The sequence below is a fragment of the Zonotrichia albicollis genome, chromosome 2 (assembly GCF_047830755.1).
Source record: "Zonotrichia albicollis isolate bZonAlb1 chromosome 2, bZonAlb1.hap1, whole genome shotgun sequence".
NCBI lineage: Eukaryota > Metazoa > Chordata > Aves > Passeriformes > Passerellidae > Zonotrichia > Zonotrichia albicollis.
The window spans coordinates 98,001,335-98,024,512 of record NC_133820.1 but is presented as its reverse complement, the minus strand read 5'-3'; the positions used below and the strand labels follow the sequence as shown (position 1 = coordinate 98,024,512).

At 41.9% G+C, this 23,178-nt stretch overlaps 1 protein-coding gene across 1 annotated transcript in view; it reads right to left on the bottom strand.

Moving 5' to 3' along the window:
- Positions 1-22,874, bottom strand: part of ATP10A (ATPase phospholipid transporting 10A (putative)) — a 109,029-nt gene extending 86,155 nt beyond the window's left edge. Inside the window, exon 1 of the mRNA XM_005486407.4 lies at positions 22,043-22,874. Within this exon, the coding sequence (XP_005486464.2) occupies positions 22,043-22,485 (443 nt within the window). The 5' untranslated portion in view covers positions 22,486-22,874. The remainder of the gene's footprint in view (positions 1-22,042) is intronic.
- Between the last annotated feature and the right edge of the window lie 304 nt (positions 22,875-23,178).

The window sequence follows — 23,178 nt, the reverse complement described above, 5'->3', positions numbered from 1 at the left end:
CCAGCCTGTGCAAGCCCTTTTGGCTGAGAAAGGATCACAGTTTCCAGTAATTATGGTGGCCTGTCCACTGCTCACTAAGCTAGGACCACAAACTATCCAACACCTCAATTAGTACCAGCAAATAAGGAATGCTCCTTATTGTTACCACTCTGCACAGGATTAAAAAAGAACCCTTCAAACAAAACCAGACAATTCGCCTCAAATAAGAAAGTCTACCATGTTTATGATACCCTGCCTCATCTATCATTTTACCTTAACTGAGTATGACATGAGGAAAACAAAAACAACCTCCCTGACCCCTCCACATTCTCCAAGAGTTATTTTTCTGGAGGTTTACTTGGCACGTAGCTCAGAAATGAGGTGCTGAACAGAACTGCAAAAGGAAGATGTCTGTCATGGACATGTATCTCTGAAACTGTTAGTACAAACCCAACCCTGACCACAGTGACTTCCACTATACCTACTGGCTTTGAGAGCTGTGACCTTTCAGTGATCCAGCTTTGTCCCTAATGCACTATAACACACTCAGAATGCTCTGTTAGGAGGATAAATGAGTTTAATGAGTAGTTCCATTCTGGGAGACTGCCCCTGCCAATATATTCTGGGCTGTATGGCTCATTTCTTAAACTAAAATATTCCCTAGAGAGAAAAAAAAAAAAAAAAAAAAAAAAAAAAAGGACAATTCTTGTCTGCAGGGTGGATACAGAAAGGTGGTTTTCCTAAATAATAAATTAGGTCAGTCTTTAAATAAGTCATCTCCTTCTGCCTGGATAAATATTTACTCCTTCCAAACTAATATTAGGTTTATGTGTCTCCCAAAAACTTCTTTCTTTTCTGGTTTTCATTAGGAGTTCTGGAGTCAGTCACAACAGAAATTAACTAGATGGCTTCAGGGTATTAAAAAAAGGAACACCAAAATAACAAACCCACTTGGGCTTCTAGTTTTCAATAAAACCAGCCACTGTTCATTCAGCACACAGATAAGTTATTTCCCCAACAAAAATGACAACTGATCAAATTAAACCCAAAATTTTTTCAATGGAACTTAAACACTGGAAAGCAGCAGTTTCCATTTTCAAAACCAGCTGATAATTTACTACAAATTGAATATTATAGAGGCCTTATTCTTCCAAAGCCCAGTGCTCCAAAAGCTGTTGTGTCAAAGACAGGTAGAGAAGGAATATTTTGAGGATAGAAGGCCCTGCTGTATATACACAGGGCCCAGGGAGTAGGGGGAGAAAGAAGGCCAGCAAAAAATAGGCATTAGAGAGTCCAGAGGAGAGGCATGAAATTATCAGAGAAGAAAAAAAATAATTACCTTAGAATGAAAAATTCAAGAGAAGGCTCTTTCACAGTACACTGTGAACCTTAAAGATACCTGATGGCAGACAAATTGTCATTTTCACAAGTTGGATGCTTTTCTGGTTTACAATAATTTTTGTTTCAAATTGCTGTTTCCTAATGATTTTGGTCCCTCATAGAATCAGAGAATGACTGGGGTTGGAAGGGACCTTAAAGATCATCTCATTCCAAGCCCCCTGCCATGGGCAGGGATGCCATTCATTAAATCAGGTTGCTCAGGGCCCCATCCAACCCGGCCTTGAATGAACCTGACCTTCATCCAGAGAGAGGAACAACTTCAAGTTTTTTAGTGATCCTTTTGTGTTCATTAGAAAGCTTCTGGTTTCATTTTAACTTTTTAAAATTATCTAAAAGTAAACCAAAGAAACATTTCTTTTCCACTATGTTTGGATTTCTTGGGGAAGAAAACAAAGCCAAGTGAGTTGCTTCATTACTCCCATCAGAGTAAGTTTGAGAGGAAGCAAATGGGTGTTCAACCACAAGGGGGTAAATCCTTGGATGAGACCAAGTATAAAGTGTCCATGAAAAAACTAAGGCTGGAAAGAATGGGATTTCTGAGGACTGGGGGATGGTACAGGAGGGCAGTGGGTGCACAGGCACTTCAAGGCAGAGCGTGGTGCACTCATGAAGGAGGTTGTTTGACAGGTAGCATGGACAGGATGCCAATGCCACATGGCATGGCATGCCATCTCAGTCACACAGTAACAGTTTCTGAAAACGAAGACCCTGACATCACAGGGAACCCTAGACAGCCCTGGGCTTCTGCTGGCAGGCAAGTTTCTGTCCTTACTAAGCTCAGTAAGGCATTGACACCCATGTCTTTACAGTACTTTATTTTCCGATATAAAGCTGAGCACCAACAATTTTAAAATGCTCAGCTAAAAGGAACTTATCACCAGGCATTGCTGCAATTCACAGCTCCTCCCTCTACTGAAAATAGCCTAACAAAAACTTGAGGAATGTAAATTTGATCACTTACCCTTGAATTTTAGGAACAACAAAACAAGGGAATTTACTAATCTCTATATATTCTTCCTTAAAACTTGGAATTATAAGAGCAAATAGACCTGGTATGAGAAAGCCTTACATGCCAGAAAAGCCAAGCAAGAGCAACCTTAGACAGGTTAAGTTCTCAGTGGTTTTTATGAAAAGAGTTTTGAATGTAGGTTTTCTTGTTCTGGAACAAGTACAAAGCTGTACTTGTTTATCCCTTCTGCTATAGAGTGTGTGCATAGCTGAAGCAGAACAATCAGCTTGAGGAAACATTCCTACAAAAGAAAAAAGTCTGATTTTTTTATTATTCAAAAGAGGGGAGAAAAACAAACATGTAATTTCAGTATACGCCCAAGAGCTTTTTTTCCAAAAACATTTTTATTTGTTATTAGATCAGTAAGTATGCTTTGCTGGCCACATCAAAGCCCTTTAATTTATCTGTGATCAATCAGGAGTAAGCTTGCAAGATAATTTTTGTTTTTCCATCAACTAAAAAGAATAAGCAGGAAAAAAAAATATCCTAGACATCAAACTAATCAAATTATACATGTTATTGGTCTCTAACAGCTTCTTAAAAGTGATTTTAGAGAACAAAGTGGTCTGCTTTAAAATTACTTACAATTAGAAATATTTGCCATTTATTTTCCTTTCAGGAAATTCCAGTGCTTTATCCCAAACTAACTGATGTCACTGAGGTTTTTCACAATGACTTCTGTGTGCTTTGGAGCAGATCTCCGCTGCATTCAGACTTCTGTCAAGCAAAAATCTCTGAATTAACCCCTACGCTAGGATGGGTGGAAATGTGCTCAGAATATCTTGCACAATGTCTGACACTGCAAATTTTCCCCTACATTAATAGATGACTGGCTATTAGGCAAAATAAAGCAGTGAAAACCAGAACATGTGCAAAGTAATGTGTAATCTGCGGTCTTAAAACATGACAAATAGAATAATTTAACTTAACTGTTTGCATTTCTCCTCGTTCTTGTGGTTTTACAATGCAAAAAGAGGAAACTAATCCTGCATTCATTAGGAATACTGAGACTTGTGCTATTCTGTCCAAGAAGGACAAGCCTCTAGATTATTTTGGAATTATTCATAATTTGGGTTGTCAAGACTCGATTAACAGTTAAGCGAAGAACTTTGCTTTGTAATCTCAACATATAATATGAAGCTATGTGGGAGGAAAACCTAACTACACCTTGACCTTGTGCATAATGGACATAATGCCAAGTTTCTATACCATGGGTCAATTAAATTAATTAATTAAGGACAAGAATTGACCTAATCAAAACTTGTTAAGAGCTATTCAGCGCAGGGCTTTCTGAGGGAAGTGATGAGGCAAGGAAAGAACAAGGCGCACTGGTTAAGAGCTAAATCTAAATGAAGTTCAGACAGAAAACAATGTGCAAGTTTTTCATTGTACCAACAGGATAACTTCAAAAGGATTTGCATTCAGTTGTAATCTTTAAGATAAATTTTTTCACATCAAGCAGCAAATGATGCAGAAATCTTTTTTAAAAGTTGCATCCCATGTCTTGAAGACAATATAATTATCAGACAACAATTATCTTGATATCACTAACTGTAATCTGTTTTCCATGGTACACTGCCTTTATATTTTTTTGACTTTGATCAAAACATAGGTTTTTGTACCTGGTATGCCCATCAATGCTAGCAACATGCTATGCTCCAGCATTGAGGTCTTGAAACTACATGTAAATGATTATTTCTAGTGACAGATCAGAAATAGGAAACTTAATTTGTAGGAGAATGTCTTTAAAATTCAGGTTCCTTACACCATTTTCCCTCTTAATTAGGAAAACAGTAGTGAAATTAGGCATTTGTTGATTGTGATTCTTAGAATTACTGGGATGCCTCTGCAATCTGAAAGGTTAAAGCAGCTTTCTTTCAAAACACCTGCTGTGTTATTACTGGAAATAGTGTTTTTTTACAGCAATTCACACTCTAATCACTTCCCATCCAAGGAATGTCTGACTACCAATATTACCCCTCAAAAATTGTAATGAGATTGAAGCACAGTGTGAAAACGAAACTTATACAAATAGTTGGAACACTTCCATTTTCTGTTTATTTGTTTGGCTTTTTTTTTTTTTTTCCAAGAGAAAGCAATTAAGTACTCTCTGGAATAAAGAGGCTTTACTCATCACCTTTACCTGTTGAGTAAAGATCTCTCTACTTGAGGCATGCCACACAGCCCTCCTTAAAGAAAATGTGCAAGTCAGTGTAGCTTGTATTTACAGAATAAACTTACAGCTTCTCACCCTGAAGAAACACCAAAAACCCCTTTTGTTCAACACTGCCCTATTTGGAAATAAACTATGGCATGACAGCTTTAGGTGTGATAACAGAAATAATTGAGTACAGGGTTTTTTTTCCCAGTAGAATGCACTAAATGAGATTCTATCCACTTGTTATATTTGGAATGTTCCAAAATTGCACAAAAGGGCGCTGGGGCAGCAACTTAGCTGAGATGAGTCAAAATAGCTGAACTGGATAGGATCAAATAAGGTGACTGTTTCATAGTCTTTGCAGTGTTCAGCCCCCAAACTGGAAGCAGTTGCAGTCTCAAATGGAAGACAGCAGGAAATTTACTCTCTTACTTGGCATAAGTAATAGCAGAGGTTTTTGTGATTTCTCTTATTTTTTACGTGCAAGCATTTTTCTCGGGAAGTACAGATCCAGCACTTCAAGCCTACTGATAACAAGCTTGTTTTTATCTTTCACGGAACCTGTGTGTAATGCCTCCCGCATCTCCTGGGATTTGTGTAGATGCAGGTGGAAAATTACTGCTGGGTGCATTTCAGGAGATGTCCAAGAGCACACAGGCCGACTGTCAGAGCTGGGAAAAGGAACAGACTCTAACACTGCTGAGCCTCAGCATTTGAGAACTTCTATACCTGCACTGCTACAGTCCAAAGCCACTCTACAGGAGTGGCAGGACTCAGATATGCTCATGGCTTTTGAAAGCCTCTGTTTCTTCAATGAGAATGGTGGCAGAGGTACACAAGAAGAAAGGTTCCATCCACTAGTAACATGAGGCTGACATTGGAGGGCTCCCTTGGCACCATGCTGATCCAGGCTGGGTCTGAACTTGCTGCTCGGTTTGCTAGCGTCAATCACACTTGATAGGAAAAGTGAGGTCAATCCAGTGAAAAATGAAGCATGACAACTTCTAGAAAAACAGCAGGTACACTAACAAAAATACAAGATAAAATTTGGCCTCTAATGGAGCACAGGATTTAGTACTACAAAGCATCTCAGTGATACTTGCAGCTAATTGAGAAGATCTGTACATCCCAGCTTGTATAAAGCGATAGAATGGCACTAATTAGGCCTAAAACTTGCTAATATTTAGGATAAATAGATGACTGGTAACAAAGTTTGATATTTACAACAAACAGGGCATGGACTGTTAGTATGATTAACTATTCTAATCACCAGTATAAAGGTAAAATATTACCCTGTTAAGACCACCTCCATGCACATCCACATCTACCCCCCTGGTGACACAAGGTTTGCATTCCACCTTATTCAAGCTGTCCAGATGTGAGGGAGCTCATCTGTCCTACTTGCTTAGATGTCTCCATATCAGATGGCAAGAATCACCTTTGGTGGGTGATTCTTCTTAGCAGAAGATGGATAGGACCAACAGCTCTCTGGAGATGCCCATCTTTTTGCCCAGGACAATGTGAAGGACTACAAGTTTAGTGGGACTGGGTGCCTAATATCCAAATGGCTTAAGACTTGCAAGAGAAATCTCAGGTTGATCTAGGTGGTTTCAGAGAACATCAAGCAACCTCAACAGTATAAACAAAGTTTGGCTGGTGGATACAGAGGCTAATTTATGATTTAATCTCATGCTTTCTGAGAATCCCAGCTTTCCCTCTGAGCAGATACTCACGTTCAAGTCATTTATTTTGCTGCATATAATTAGAGAATGGTTTAGACTGGAAGGGATCTTCAATGACCATCTAGTCCAACCACTCAGCTGTGGGCAGGGATGCCTTCAACAGAACCAGGTTGCTTAAAGCCCCATCCAACCTGGCCTTGAACACTTCCACAGATGGGACACCCACAGCTGCTCTGGGCAACCTGTTCCAGTGACTTACCACCCTTAAAGAATCTCTTCTTAATGTCTAATCCAATCTTGAAGTTTAAAACTGTTGCACAGTCCAACCCTAGGGAAGGTAAGTGAACACTGAATTTGGCGTAGCGTTTCCCTCACTTATCAGCACCTTCTTCAAACAAGCTTTCCAAAACCACTCCCCCTTGTTTTCAGGCCGATGGCATAAGCAATCCACTTGCCTGGGTGTTTGCAGAATTCCGCATTACCTAGAGTTAAAACCTGTAAGACTATTGCATGAGAAAAGTTTCTCAACTCCTGAAATATTTTCAGCATAAACATTCTAGAGACAGTTTCAGTATTACCCTTTTTGCTTTCAAGTCTTTTTTTATTTGACCTTTGGAACAAATATTTCACAGGATTATTTGTAGCTAAGGAACATGATGGAGAACTTGAAATATTCTCTCTTTCTGCCTGTAATTTGTTACTGTACATACGTTTTTATTCTGACTTGCACCTCCACTTCCAAAGTGTTCCATCTCTACCAGCTGGCAACTGTTATTGTGCAGTAACATTTCTTCAGTAAAGAGGCATTTCTAAAGTGATTATTTCTGCACATGGCACCTCCAAATGTTTTGCTTTGTCTTAACTAAATGTCCACCCTTTTTTCTGGGGTGCCTGACAATGACTTTTTTTTTTTTTTTTATTTCAGAGTTTCCCTGAGGATTGTGGGAGAAGTGCAATAATGATAATCCATTTACCTCAGTAGTGTTGGTACTCATCTGGCCCTTACAGATGGTAGATACAGATTTCTTTGTAACTGAAACTGTAATTTTCCCATAACCTATTTGCTACTCCATTTGAAATTGTTGTGAAATCAAATCACAACCCAAAAATAAAAAAATAAAAAAAACCCCAGACATTTTCACATAAGATAGCAGATTTGAATATTGCTGAAATGAGAAAGTCAAAACTCTGAACTCTTATTCAGCTTTAAGGGAAATCAAATCACAACAAGACCTCTTTTAAAAGTCCTGTCTCAAACTGCAAAAACTCTATGAAATAAATCACAGTTTTCCCATTTTGAGGACTATGACTTTGACACACAGGAACACACAGGAAGGGTCATACAACTTGCCTTTTGAAGACGCAAGTGGAGACCTGGTAACTCCCTTTAAGTGTCTTTAGGATTCAACACTGTCCTCTTTCCAAAAGACAATAGACCAAACAAGAAAAGGAAAAAAGGGGCAGGAGGGAACAGATTTCTTGCACAAATGTGTTACTTAAAAGTGTTCTGGGTAACAGGAAGGAAACAGTAAGCACATCTTCATTCACTGATGCCCTTGAAGCTCTGACCTGGGGGAGGATATAGCTTGCCTTGGGACCTCTCATTTTTGCATACAGGTGATGTTCCCACCCTGCTGCAAGGAGAGTTAATGTGCTTGTGAGGTGAAAGCAATTTGTCATGATCAAAAAAGAAATCAAGGGTTGGATGTAAATCAAAACCCCAGAGCCCTAGTTTACTCCCAGCGCTCATTTCAAGACCCAGATATAAAGCATTAAGAATTAATTTTACTGATATTAGAGGCTGGAACCACACTTGTCTTTTCCTTAGCTTTTAGTTTATCTTAACATCGGTCTTAAGGGGCCTTGTAATAATCAAATTTTGCATATTTTTCTTCAACTTCCATAGCTGATCTCTACAGAACTAACTAAAAAGTCACTGGTTTTTTAATCTTGCTGATACAATGTCATGTTCTTCCCACAGCAGCTGGGAAGAAGCATTCTGTTTGTGAAAACATGTAAGCAGAAAATAAACTCAAGGATTCTGATGCAAAAAATAACTGGTTTTGGCAAGTTAAAGTATTTTGTGTGTGTGTATCTGCAAGGTGTTGGTAGGAAAGCTAATTTCTATTTCATCCAAAATATTGTAGAAGAATAACCAAAACAAAATACAAAACTCCCGAAATACCAGTGCTTGCCAAGTGGTAGAAAACAAAACAAAGCAAAACAAACCTACTGGTAGCAAAAAAGTATTTACTTCCCAGCATCTAAAGTTGTTATGGGCATTAGAGAGCATTTAGGAAAATGCCTTTTAAAAAACCACTGAAGTGTTATTTTAATAACTTGAAACAGGAGACAGAGTCAGTGCTACTGATGCATGAAGTTTGGCTCCGTCCTTCCCTCTCCTAGCAGGTTGAATTAAGGACTGCCCGTACCACCCCTGCAGAGTGATCTCTTTGTTAGCCATCAGCCCTCTCTGTGCCAAGAGAGTTCAAAACACAACTTCAGAAGTAAAGTGCATCTCTTGGAAATGTAAAACCAGAACCAAATGTTTGAGCTGCCCAAAGAATAATCCCAGGATATGACAAAAATATTGGATTTCCAATTTCTTGGCTGTTGTGTGTTGCCTATCTTCAATACCATGAAAACACTGGTTATTTCAGCCATCAGTTTCTGGACACTGAAGGCCTGTGGAAAAAGACCTACCTCTGCTATTTTATCATGGTTGTGTGCTGTCTATTGCTCACAGACTCCTTGTTACAGCACAGCTATGCACAAATACAGCTGTCCCAGCATACAAACTGCTAACTTGCTATGTGTGAAGCCACATTTTCTCCTGACAAGACAGCAAAACTGTCACCCTGGCCATTTTCTCTTTTACCTACCCAGTTGTAAAGCACCCAAGTGATGTTTAAAAAACACCCTCTGCTTCTTTACAAAGAAAAAACTATGACAACACACATATCCATTTAAAGACTTATTAAACTTCCAATCATATTTTTAATACTTTCTCAGTCCAAGGACTGTTGATTTCACGGTGCTATATACAGCTGTAAACATTGTAACCTCAATATTTCTACTTGCTTGGTGCATGTAAACCAGGCTCAGAGAGTCTTCTGAGGTGCAAAATAATCCTGAAACTCCAGTTGGAGACTTTTGAATCAAGGGCTGTGCCACGAGCTTTCCTCTCCAAGCAGTGTGACTGTGCCAAGGCGTTCCTTGCCTCATGCTGGCTGTCAGTGCTTGCTGAGCAGCTCAGAGATCCCATCAGAGGCATTCTGTGCACACCAACACAGCAGCCTGCTGCAGCACCCATGCAGACCTGCAGGGTGGAATGAATGTGCCTCTAAGTTCCCCACACTAACCACCAAGGACTGCCCCTACAAGAGAGACAGATGCACACAGACACCAAGTATAAAAGCCAGTGATGTTTAAGGCCATGGGACGTGATCCTGTAAATCATAACGAAGGTCTGACTTACAAAAAGTGTCTTATTTCTGAAAGCCAGGTGAAAACTCATGGCTCAAATAGAGTTCTCCTGGAGACTTCTTGCAGGGTAAACATTATCTGGAACATGAGCTGCCTACGCTGCTGTGACATGAACAGGCGACTTTTTTAAAGCTGTATAAAACTCCTAAGAATGTTTTGCTGCATTCCTAAGAATTTAACAGCAGCTTTTCCACTTAAGTTCTCAGTAAAAATGAATTAAGATGGCAGAAATATGATATAAGGATAACAACTTGCAGTAGCACTTGCTTACATCTGCTTCACTTGCATATCTTAAGCTTATAGCCAGCTTGTTTCATTTGCTTTTCAACCCTTAATCATCAGTCTCCTGGTAATTTGGTATGTGCTGATGTAGCAAATCACACTTATTATCTGTGCGTGTCTTAAAAAGAAAAGGACTGTTTGACAGGATTTTATTTCATAAAATTTACTTTCTGATCCAAAGTTATTAAGGAAATAGTGCTGCATTAACTGCCAGATACATGGTTTGCTATCCATTTGCTCACAGTTAAATTGAAATAACCCTCTCCAAATTAAGCAGAGTCATGTAATGTGTATATGCATTTACTAGCAATTTTTTCTTACTGGGTTTTATCAGTCTAAGGACAATAAATTAGAGGAGGGTGCAGGGTTGTCCCCACCAGCTGTGCCTCATCCACACAGAGAAAATGTTAGTCATGTGAACTTGGCTGTGTTTGACAAACCCTGCTAAGAGACAGGACAGCAGTAATGACCCAAATTGCTTCCAGAGCAGCAAGCACCTCTGCATGGGGCTCTGAGGGTGTTGAGATGCACCAGCTGGGACAGCTGTGATTCATGCTCAATGTGTGCTGCATAAACACACCTTTCACAGCTGACAGTTTTAAGAACTAGCACTCATGTAACCTGCTGTGTAAGAAGTCACACTTAAAAGAACTTGACAAACCTCTTCTTCTGGGTTTTGCCTCTTTTTTGAGTTAGACTTGGACAAAGAGATGCAAAGACAAAGCTTTCTAAATACCTGGTGCATATTGCACATTGCCTTAGAGCTGCCATTAACCATGCAAAGGTGTAAAGTAATTACAGCACAGCAATAAAAGTTACAGAAAACATTGACTGCGAACCTCTCCTACACAGACTGTGTTTTCATATTGTCTATGCTCTTGGTGGATGAACTGCTGTGGAATCTAACTGGAGCTCATGAGTACAGGTCAGAAAGGAGTTAGACATCAATGAGGACATATCCCAAATATATCTTGGGCATATGGGATGTATGCTCAGTAACTGGAAAAATAAAAACTGTGCTCCCAAGTGCTCATCAATCAGGTTTGCATCTAATATGAATACTGCTCAACTAGCAGGGACCATAGATCACAGGTCTTGACCACTTCTGTGTCTACATTTGGCTGTCTTTCTACACTTCCTACCAGTGGTAAAGAGTATGCCTTGCAGTTTTCTTGCTTCAAACTTTTTGCTAGGGTGCAGCACTGCCAATTCAGGCATGCTTTCTGCAAATGCAAATAGTGGTTAAAAAACCAAACCAAAACAAAAAAAAACCCACTCAAACTTGAAAATCTTTCTAGAAGTTGCCAGATAGGAGAGCTGAAGGGAATGTTATTATGACTAAGAGGCTGAATTCCATGCACAAAACAGCTATTTCTAGTGATAAAGCATAAAGGTTAAACAACTAAGGACAAGACTGCCAGATGTAAAATGGAAAGTTTCCAATTTCGGAGCAGCAGAGGAAGAACATGAATTAATATGGAAAGACCAAATTAGCATTATAAAAATCCTCCGAGCCAAACCAAATGCCATTGAAAATAAACTCAGGAACTCTCCCCCTTTTCTGCTCCCTGCATTCCAAGGAGGATTGAATTTAGAACAACTATAGGGAATTTTAGGGAAATCTTACACTTAAATACAGAGCAAAGGCTTTAAAAGTTAGAGACTGTACGTGCTTCAAAAACACTATTAACCATTCTTGATTCTTCTTCAGTACTGCTGTTTAAAAGGATATAAGTATTTTGGACGTAAGTTTTCTCATTAGTTTTATCTTTAGTGAAATTGGTAAAGATCAGGCTGATTCTTCAACAGTTTTGAAACTGGGGTATTAAATGATAATTTCAACTTTTTATTAACTGGAAGAAAAAACAAATACACACACACAAAACCAACAAAATAAAAACCACACTAACAACCAAACACTTTGCAAATACAAAAAAAATCCACAGGTCGTTGGGTTTCCAGCCTAGACTACATTTCACTATATCTGTTAGCTCTACATGCAGAGATACACTGTTAGTCTGGGTGTCCTGCAGTGCAATATTCTGTGCAGATTGCTCTTACTGGTCTCACACACACTTTTGTGGCATGAGCTGGCAGACATCAGTCTACTGTGGTATTCCTCAAACTGAAGATATGTCATGGATTGTTCAGTCCCTAAAAGTCTATTACAGACTTTAAATTGGACTCCTGGAACCTGGATGTAGCAGATTGAACATCAGCACTGCTAGACTGATGGCTGGCTTCAGGCTTTTCTGTTGAGCCTGAATTTAAGAAGCTCCCACAGGATCTGACAGCAAGAAGAGCTTCCACACAGCCAGGATCCAAAAAAAAGCAGACACGCAGGGAACTACACTGAAAATAAATGAGGGATATATGTAAGAAAAACCTGATAGGATTCAGGATATTTAAGCCTAAAAGGATCAGGAAGAGCAGAGTGTCCAATGCTGCAATTAGATGAACAGACTTCAGGACTCTGAAGATAGCAAACAGCAGCATGATGTCTTATGCCACTGCACCTCTTATATGGCTCCATGGTATGTCTGCAGGAGCCTGTGCTCCTATATAGATGGAGACTGAAATTCCAGCTTAGAAATTGGTAACCACAGGTAAGGCAGCAGTACTCAAAATTAGCAGAATAATTTCACCATTGATCCCTCTGATTGAACCCCTGATCACCTAGCAACATCACCTGCAAGTCTGAACATCTGAACCTACTGGGCAAAACCCAGAAACCTTATCTGATATTTATGAGACACCTGACAGTGAAGCCCCACTTTCATTCTTGTAGCATCCATGATTATGTCAAAAACACCTCTCTGCATTTTAGAAGTTAAAGAACAAGTAAGATCCCCAAAATACCAAGATTCCCTACATTGTGAGGACAGTCTGGAAAACTCCAAACATTGCAGAAATGCAAATATAATCAGTCATTCAAAGAAGAAAATTATTCATTGACAACATCTAATCTTATATTGTTTCTCAACACTGTGATACATTTTATGGGTATGAACAGTAAGTTAATTGCTATTGCTGAAGGCAGTGGCAGGAGATGAAACAGTGGACATTTGGTTAGCCCCTTCACCTGACAGGTGAACTTACCCATACCTGTGACTCTCAAGTAATAGTTCTCAAATAAATCATTAAGTATATTGAGTAGGATAAGCTACTTACTCTTCTACAGACAAAAAATCATATGGAATGTTAATTGAGAGGAAGTAAAATCTATTCCCTCTGAGTTTACTAATGGGATTCATCTGACCTAAACTTAGCTGTGTGAGTGACCATCGAGTTCAGCTTTACCTGTATCACCACTGGAGTGTGGTAAGAACCTCTTGATTCAAACTTACCTAAGGTAAGTGTCTCAAATAAGCTGGAAAGATTTCCCCTTCCTCCCTGAAACCATTCAGTGCTCTCCACGGATTTTGGCACAAGTGTGGGTGATTTGGTCAGACGGGACATCTACCTTTTAGCTAAAAGACACGTACATAAATCTCACCTCATGTTCCAGAAAGAATATTACAAATTTCTTTAGGAAAGACCCTTGTCAGGTAAGAGAGAACCTCATTAGCACTTAAGAGGGCTTCTTGCAAGGGAGCTACAATCATTGGCTTACTACTGTTTACAGGGAATGCAACTACTGGCATTTGCAGACGAGTCAAAATGCAAATCAGTGGCTCTGTTGGGATATAGGTATGCCAGTCCATGCTTCTCTGATAAAACTGGAACCTAGGACTGTGAAGGAAGAAAGATCTACATGCTCTCACACATGCAGATAAAACCAATATATGTCTTTATTCTGGTAAAGGGTGTAAGATCAGGCTTTAGCTTCACAGCTCTACAGTTATACAGCAGAGAGAAGTAGAGCAAGGAGAAGCTGACAATGAGAACATGGGAAACCTAAAAAGGGAGGAAAAGAAAATACAAGAATCATCCACGTCTCCAAATATAAGTGTAGGCCAATGCAAAAATAATGCACTATAACTGCGGGATCAAACTTAGGAAGATTATACTTTATTTCTTATAACCTACTTTCACCCAAAACAGGTTACATCTTTCTAACATAGGTAATGAACTTTCTGCATATCTAAGGGTTTGGCTGATAATCTGCCTGCTAAAATTTCAAAATTTGTTCACTGGCAAATTATCTGAGGCATCTTGTTCCATGTCTAGATATTGAGAACATACTCACAGATGTATTAAGGTGATTGCTGCTCTGACCTTCCTGTGTTGGCATCAATATTTTGAGAAATTTCACAACAACCTTCCCAGTGACTTGCTAGTGAACACACAAAATCAGCTAACATGGCCCAAACAGGCATATTCAGGTTGCTACTGGAAGGTGGGAAGGTGAACAGACAGGAGCTGAGGATATAGGAATATGGCTGTGAGACCCAGAAAAAGCCCAGGAAGCATAAGATAATACACGAAGATAAAAGACCTCTGCTTACAAAAGCTTCAGAGTTACTTCAGAGAGGACTTTCTCTTTTTAGTCAAAAAGTCAAAACTAAAACCTCTTGGAAAATACAGAAATACCAAATATTCTGCAATAGTGTTCACACACTCAGTGTTGATGTGACAGCACAAACATGTAAGAACTGAAGTCAGTTATCAGTCAAGGAGGTAGGTTAAAAAGACCTACCTTGAAGTAGGTCACTATTTCCAGACAACCAGAACATAAAAACAAAACAAGTGACCTCCCTGCCTATTAAAATAAATCTCCAGCAGAGTCTGGGTTTATAAAATGACTGGGCATGATGCAAATGCTGGCCACTGAACTGAAGACTGAACTGAAGAGTGGCCTACTTGTCACTCTTGAGAAATTGTGGTCAGACAAAACAGCACTGGAGATGGAAGATGTTTCCTACCCTTGAAAACACATGCCTTGCCAGTTCAGGACTGTCCTTTAACCAGCCCAGGATGTGGGCTAACCACGGCAAAGATGTTCACCTGCAACTGTTCCAAAACTGCTCCGGTTGGAGCAAAGAACTAGATGGTAGTTTGACAGCTCCAAAGGGGTAGATTATGCCCAGCAGCTCACAGGACAGAACACTCTATTAGCAGGGTGGCTAGCCTCTTATGGACAGGCTGTGTATCTGCATCCTTGAAAGAGTAAAAAAGAGAAAGATGTTCCTCTCAGCTCACGTCTGACAGGCACTGTAAGCTCTTTGAAGCCCCCTCACTCCCACTTCCTGTACAGACAGCAAAGATAAAACCAATTAACTTAGAAACATACAGGTAATTTCCAACTAAATCTGAGGTTTGCTTTATTGGATTTTTCAGAATCAAAGATATACTTGGAAATGTACATTTTCTCAGTTGATCTCAATGTTAGAGCTATTCATGCTCCTCCTTTGCATTTCTTCTCCCCTGCACACCACCACTAGCACCTGCTTAGGAGAAGCTATAAGCTAGCATCTTTCACAAGTATGCTTTCATTGTGGCTGAATTTTGGCAGTGAGTCAACTTTTGTGTTTGATGTGCAACAGAGGAAGCTTCTGCCCACAACTACCAAATTTACCCATGAGAGACAACTATCCCGGTTTTTAGCAGGCTCCTCACTTTATGCCATTCACTGAAATGCACTCTCCCTGGTTCACTGCACGGAGAATCTGTCTTGCTTCCACATTCTGGTGAGACAGAGTGAGGCAGTGCTGGTGGGTACAAATCAAGTTCCTGCTGTGGATCTCTTCTGGGTACAAACATGACTGGCTGCTACCACAGCCACATTAGTGACAACTCCCAAAGTAAGAATACTAAGGCTGAAGGTAAGCCATGGAAACTGGTTCACCTCCACAACTAAGTGAAGTGAAAGAAATTGTTCTGCTTTTCATGTACTTAATTGCTTTCAACATATGCAATTGCTAAAACCAAGCCTGCACAGCATAAATCCTGCAAACAGGATGCAATCCTGAAGCTGTGCATTTGGCTTCTCAGTTGCACTGACCTTACTGTGTCCATATGCAAAAGCACCACATTCCCAAAAGGCCTGGTGCTGCAGGGAAACAGGAGAGATATCCCTGAGACTGCTCTTGCACAGAGTAAGTACCCCACAAATTGGAAGCATGCTGGATTACACAGCAGGGAGATGTGGCACTTGGACTTCTCCTGGTGCTGTGTCAAGGTAAGCTACCTACCCATCCATGAGGGTTGTGTAAGCCTGGAGCAGGTACCTGTAAAAGTCCTGCCCAGTGACTGGGACCTTTCTTTCTCTAATTATTACTTCTGGAGGACTGATCTGCTTGTGAGAGGAATGTCCTGACCAAGTTATGCCACGCCAGCTAGCAAGCAGTTCCATAAATATTAATTTTTGCATGGCTGTCAAGGGTTTCAGTTCTGGCTTTCAGTTCTGCTGACTACATGACACTTGGAAGGTGGAATCACAATACCAGGCAGAGTTTAACAGCACATGTAATTCTTTTCTCTTGTGTATTCTCTTTGGAAATGCACTCTGACAGAATCAAATAGAGCTGCTATTCTTTGGCCACCTCTAACAATAATTATGATCTCAAGTTAATAAAGACACACAACAGCAAGGAGATCTGCACACAAGATGGCCACCTATAATTCTGAGCTGTGGTCTGCTTAGCACAAGAGATTATGGTGTCTCTCCAGAGGGGCAGCATGTAACAACAAAAATTTATTTGGGGACATCACCAGGTCTTTCAGGGGAGATTAACACCATCTTCTTTGGCAGTCAGCCAGAGGCATGTGAAACAGCCTACAACAGCTTTCATGACATCCAATACAAATGAAAGAGCTTAGCAACAAGAGTCAAGCATTTTTCTTTTCCAATAAGGAAGCTCAGGCACTTAGAAAATTTACCCTACACTGAACAGCAAATAAACTGCATACATACAGTTGGACAGAGAGATGGGTTCTCTTGTGCATTCCAGCTGGCTACATCTCTGAAGATTAGCACAGACATCCCTTGCTACTTGGATAAACTCTACTGCAGAATAAAACTGCTCCCTATCAGTCTAACAGAGGAGCCTCTACTACATCACTAACTGAGGTTATTCACTGCCATCCTGGCTCAAACTGAAGTGAAGCACAAAGACACAGTAAGATGAACAGAGATGCATCTTTCTGAAACTCAAGGAAGGAACACTCAAGTCAGTGTTCAGATTCAGGCCACTACTTCCGGCTTTCAGCTCTTTGTACACCAAGTTCACTCACAAAGGAAACTGAGTAATCCCAGGTAGTTTCCTTTTGAATCACATCTAGTGACATTTGTGTTTTCGACAGGGGACAAAGTTGCTTCCTCTACTGAGAAATGTCTTATCTGCCAGCACATTTTGGGATAAGAACCTGCTCTTGACTACAGTAGTAGTAGGAGATACAACCTAATTTGACTGGTGTTGCTAACAAAATAAGGTACCTAAGAGTGAAGTGCTTGCAAGCAAGTCATCATCTGGCTATTTTTGAGGCCACGAGTGGGATCTACTGTGCATTCGTGAGGATTTGGTAATACTACTGTATCCTTTTCCTCGAAGGCTGGAATTGCTTTCACAGCTGGGTTGGCAAAGGGAAGAAGGGACTGATTTTTTGAAATTATAGGAAATGTTGCCCACATCAAACTCTCTGCTCTCTGCCCCTTTGGTTTTGCAGAAAAAAATTAACATTTAATGTAAAACAGCCTGCTTTGATAGCTGTCTGAATGCCCCATTAAACTTTTTCCACACCTCAGGGGTGACAAGTATCCCGTCATAAACTGCAATTTTTCATGGATTTTCTAAGTTACAGGTTGATACAACAAACAGTTATCACTCTCTGATCAGTATGTAGAGGAATTACACTCTTTAGCAGTACTCTGATGGACACAGCAAGAGTTAAAGAATAGATTTAAAAAGCAAAACCCTTTGGTTTTGAACATATGGCTCATAGAAAAATGTTAGCAGGGATTATTTCACCAGCACAGCCCTGAGACAGCAATAAAATGTAATTCCACGATGGACAAGTGCCATTATTTGTTGTGATTGTAGTTATCACTATTCATCTTCCATTTACATGTCATGTAAACATATACCATATTTTGTAACAGCACACTGAAATCAAAGCTTCTGCCCCAGTGACAAATTCAGTTCTAGCAAATTTAACAGTAGACATTCACATATGCCATGCACAACTCCAATGAGAGCTGGTGAGCACTGGAGGACACTGCAAAGAAAACATCACCCTTCCATCCTCCCAAGTCCAAGATAGTAACACACATTTCACTGTTAGGATTGCAAATTTGTCATCTCCAGTCTTCAACCTCAATCCATGGGTGATAGAAATGAGGAAGAGGAACAAAGAGAGGAGACTAAGGTAATCACAGGTTTGCAAAAACAATTTTCTGCAGGCTAGGCCTTAATGCCTTTGTAACTTCCCTCTATTTAAATCAACTAAGAGTTCTGGCTGTCATCCAGCATTCCTAGCTTAAGCACCTGTATAGAATTGAAATTCTAAGTGACCTGTGAAGCCATCCTCCTAAAGTAAGTGCCTCATTTCCTCTGTATCGCCATATGAGAGAGGCGCCCTAAAGGCCTCTGGAAAGAGGCCTTATTAGCTCCTCCTGGCTAAGAAACCTTCCTCAAAACTCTGCCTGCTCTTATAGACAGACCTGCAAAGTCCATCACAGAGCAACACAAGTCTGCAATTCTCCTGTGTGTTTCACTCCTCGACATAAGCTGCCAATTCAAACTCAATAGCTTCTTTCAATTTATTCAAAGAATCAGGTCTTTTCCCTTTCCATCTGACTCTAGAAAGCAACAATCTTCTGAGCTATTTTCCACTCTCCACAACATCCAGGATTCCTAACTGAAAACGTCTTCTTTCTATCAAAACAAGCTGCACTGCTCATCAATTTCTTACTTTAGGTTGCATCATGTTTTGCTGTTTTGCTGTCTCATAAGTGTTGCCAACTCTGAGCCACGGAGTCATTGATTCTGCAGTGGCTGTATGAGTACGGGTCATCTGAGTCCACAGGGCAGGCAGGGGGAAGAAGGCCAGCTGTCAAGCAGTCAGCAGAGCAGGGAACAGTATTTTCCAGCAGACCAGTTCTTGACATGGTCTGCTTGTGCAGGCTGTGCCAGAGCACCAGGCAGTGGACACTGCTGGAGCCATGTAGAACCTCCTCCTGATGAGCTGCCCTAGGCTCTGCCTATCCCTGCATTCTGTCTGTCCTGTAGCTTTTGCATCACTAAAAGCTGCCTGTATCTAACACAGGACAGGTACTTCAGCAGCCAGGAAAGCATGTATGGATTATACATAAAAAGGATACATGGCAGAACACACAGTATCCAACCTGAATCTTTACTTGATGACTAAACAACATGGAACATGAAACAGAGGGCTTTTCTCTACTGCTGAAGTCCCTGTCTCCACTTGCTGACTTATAATTCAATGTTATTTTGCTGCAGTGTGTTTGAATGTTGCAGTCGGTATTTGAGGGGGCTCTAGCAGCTGTATGGAAGGCTGGCAGGAAAGGGAGTCCATCACAGCAGAGTCCTAGAATTCAGACACATCCCATCTTGCAGAAGGCCTCTTTCCAAGCTATGAATAGCTGACCAACAAGAGTTACTGCTCCCTGACAGTGCTAGGGCAACACAGGACTGCAGCAGTGTTCATTAACCTACAGCAGCATTTCTGTCGAGGACAGCATTTGCATCAAAGTCTGCCTCTAAGGAAGTGGCAAGTAGGGGGAGGGAGAGACAGTCTGGTAGTAAAACTGATAAGGGATCAGCATTAAATCCATCTGATAAGAAAGCTGTCATTTATTACTTCCTTACGTGACACGCTTCAACATTCTTCCAGAAACAAAGAGACTAAGGAAACAAAGTAAATATCAGGATCAATCCCTTGTGTTTCTCCTGGCATGACACCTCTCTAAGAAAACAGCTTTTCTGAACTCACGCCCAGCAACTTCAATGACCTTGATACAAATCTCTTAATCTTGGTACCCCGTCACACGAGTTTGCAAGAATCTTAGCTCTTATCTGCAGAAGTAGCAAGTTTCTAGGCTCATCTCGCTCACTGGAGCTGGAGGGTGTTTAAAAAGGTGACTTGGTGAAGTTTATAAAAAGTTACAAAAGAATAAAAAGTGGGCAGATTAAAAACATGTGAGCAAATTACTTTAACCGCATGTTTTGACTGTATTTTTTAGTTGTGGGAGGGAAGCCTTCCCTAGGGACTGCTGGAAGGTGAAAATGGGTGAGCTGCTGCTGGGGACCACGCTTCTGTTGCAAGGCTGTAAGCACACACCATTCAGCTCTGCATCCAGCCAGAAAGCTGTGTCTGAAGAGGTCTCACACTTCCAAGTTTGCTGCCCCACAGGGATTTGGCCGACATGGGCCTTTGATGCCAATGCAAAGGAAAACCACTCCCAAATTAATCTGTGTAAGTGTCACTCAGCAGCAATCTGAACTCTGCAGTAAAAGGAACAATTCTGGCTTACTCTGTAAAAGCACAAGCATGACAAAGGGTAGTGCCCTTAGCTGGGACTCGCAAAAGACCTCAAGTGATGTTAACATCAAAGGTACACCTCTTCTCATAGTCACGTCTGCTTTTTGGCAGCAGAGAGGGATTGGAAAATTGCTGGGGGAAAAAAACATTCCAGAACTAATATCCCAGTATTGGTGTTTGTTAATATTTTAAACATCTTCCGCACTGGGCACTTAGTGCTTTTCAGCCTAGGAAACACAAGAGCTCATTTCTAAGCTGATTTTGTTTGGAAAAGGTTAGATTAACCATCCTTATTATCACTGTTTTACCTTCTGCATAAATAGCCCCTTACAAGACCTTCTGCAATCAATCTTTCTCAACACCAGAAGTGTTCAGTGCTACAGACAAGCAAGGCACTAGGCAAAGGCACAGGTTGGCAGCAACTACATGTGTGACTTGACTGGGTTGTTTTTGGTTTAGTTTACAGAAATAAGGCCATTTTACTTATGTTTTCATGCAGGCATATCTACTGGTGGAGGAATATCCCTGCATGAAATTTCTTACATGATACCAGTTTGTGAAATAACAAGCTGAGTCTGCTGATGTCGGAAAAGCAGCCTTTTCTGAGTTCTTTTTCAGTGTATTTTTTTTCTCATGCCTTTCTTGCAATAGGAGAGTTGCTCTCTGTCTCATGCTTACGTCAGCCCAGAAGACCCTCCCAGGCAGTCTGTGGAATCCGAGTGTAAGTTTCTTGGCACGTGTTTAATTTCTTTTAGACTTAGAAGCATCAGAAATGAAACTGAATCTGCTTTCTCAGAAAATATATTCTTCTCTCATTCCCCAGGAAACCTGAGCCTTAGACTACTAGGAGATGACTGGCACTTGGATGAAAGCAAAACAAAAGTTTTGTAAAGCTGGCTTCTAAGCACATAAATGTTGATGCAAACGTCATTTCAGTCTGATTTACAAACCGTAAGGCAGTGCTCTAAATGTATTGCCCAGATCATTAGAAAAACTAATTCTGAGAGACATAAATGACCTAATGCTCCATCAGATGCACTGGGAAATAGCAGTCACAGGGAATGATGACACTTGAGATGATATATAAAAAATATTTGCTTAGAAGTAAATGTTCAATGGAAAAACTAGCTCATTCTTTAGAAAGGCAAAGTCTGGGTTCGCTAATTTAATGTCATGAAATCTCACACACCTAAATGAAAATTCAGAAGCCTCTGGCCTCTATCCTTCCTTCACTCATTGAAGATTTAATAGCAGACTGCGTGAGTTCTCATGTTATTATAATGAAATTAATGCCTGAAACTATACACGAGTGTAATTTACTGCATACACTGGGAAGCATTTGCATAAAGTGATTTACTGCCAGACCCCACCAGTCAGAGCGGATTCACGTCCACCTGTAGGTACAGGACTGCATGAACTCCCGCAGTTCTGAGTTAAGAGTTGGGAGACACCAGGTCCACGAGAACTGGGAGCTTCTTTGCACTTAAAGTGGAAACGAAAGGCCTCCACAATGGAGCTGCCCAGTGCCCTCTGAGAGCTGGCGCCAGGCGGGACCCCGGCGCTGTGTGCCACCGTGCCCTGCCCGCACCCTCTCTGCCTCACCTGCTGTACACCAGGCACTCCATGTGGTTGATCTCCTTGTCGGAGCGGTAGCGGCTGTAATCCTCCCACAGGTCCTTGATGGCGGTGACCGCCAAGATGAAGAGCACGGGGGCCAAGGCCAGCTCCGGCTGGAAGGCATTGACGGCCGGCACGAAGTTGAGGAGGGCGATGAACACAAAGTAGACGTTGGCCAGGCGGTGGAACTGCTCGAAGAGGTTCTTGGGCAGGAAGGACAATGCCGTGTACTTGGTGGTCTTGAGCCGGTTGCAGGCCAGGACCGTCCCCTTGGACTTCTCCGGCTCGGCCTCAGGTAACAGCAGGCTGGAGCGCACCAGCCGCGTCTTACTCTCCTTCTTCTTCCTCCGCCTCCTCTTCCTCTGCCTCTCCTTCCCCTCCGGCAGCACCTGGGGGGCTCCCTCTCCTCCTGCCGTGCCCTGGGACATCGCTGCCGCCCCGGTGTCCTACCCGGGCAGGGCGGGCAGCTCCCACGGCAGGCACGGCCCTAAGTTATCATCGTCCGCCGCCCGCCACGGCTCTCCTTTCCTCTTCCCCTCCGGGGGCGGGCGGGGGGAGGAGGGCTCTCTCGAACCCGCTCCTAGCCGCTCGGTCGGGACCTCTCTCGCTTTCTCCTCCTCCTGCTGGCCGGGGAGGGGACGTGGGCAGGCGGGGGCCGAGCCCTCCTCCCGCGGGCCTCTCCCGTGCCGGGCGCGGGGGATGCGGGGGCCGCGGTGCCCGGCGGGCCGGGCCGGGGCAGCGGGAAACGGGAGCGGCCCTTCCGCGCTCAGCCTGCCCCGAGGAGCGCCGGCCCGGGCCGCCGAGCACAGCCGGCAGCGCACTTCAGCGGCGGCTTTTGACTCTGAGTTGCGTGTGGGACGGGGAAAGAGGTTCGAGCGGGGAAAGAGAAAATTCCCGCTGAAGCGTCGGCGCTGCGAGCGGGCCTTTATCCACGGTGCCCCAGCAGCAGCTGGTGGGGGTTTTTACCGGCTGACTCAGGGCGAAACTCCACTTTCTGCCAGAATCCTTGTGCCACGTTGATACCCATCCCCGTGCTGAGCTGGAAGCTACAGCACAACATCTCCCGGCTCTTCACGTCTGTCTGGTACCACGGCGCTGCTGGTGGCTGCCGTGGTGCCTGG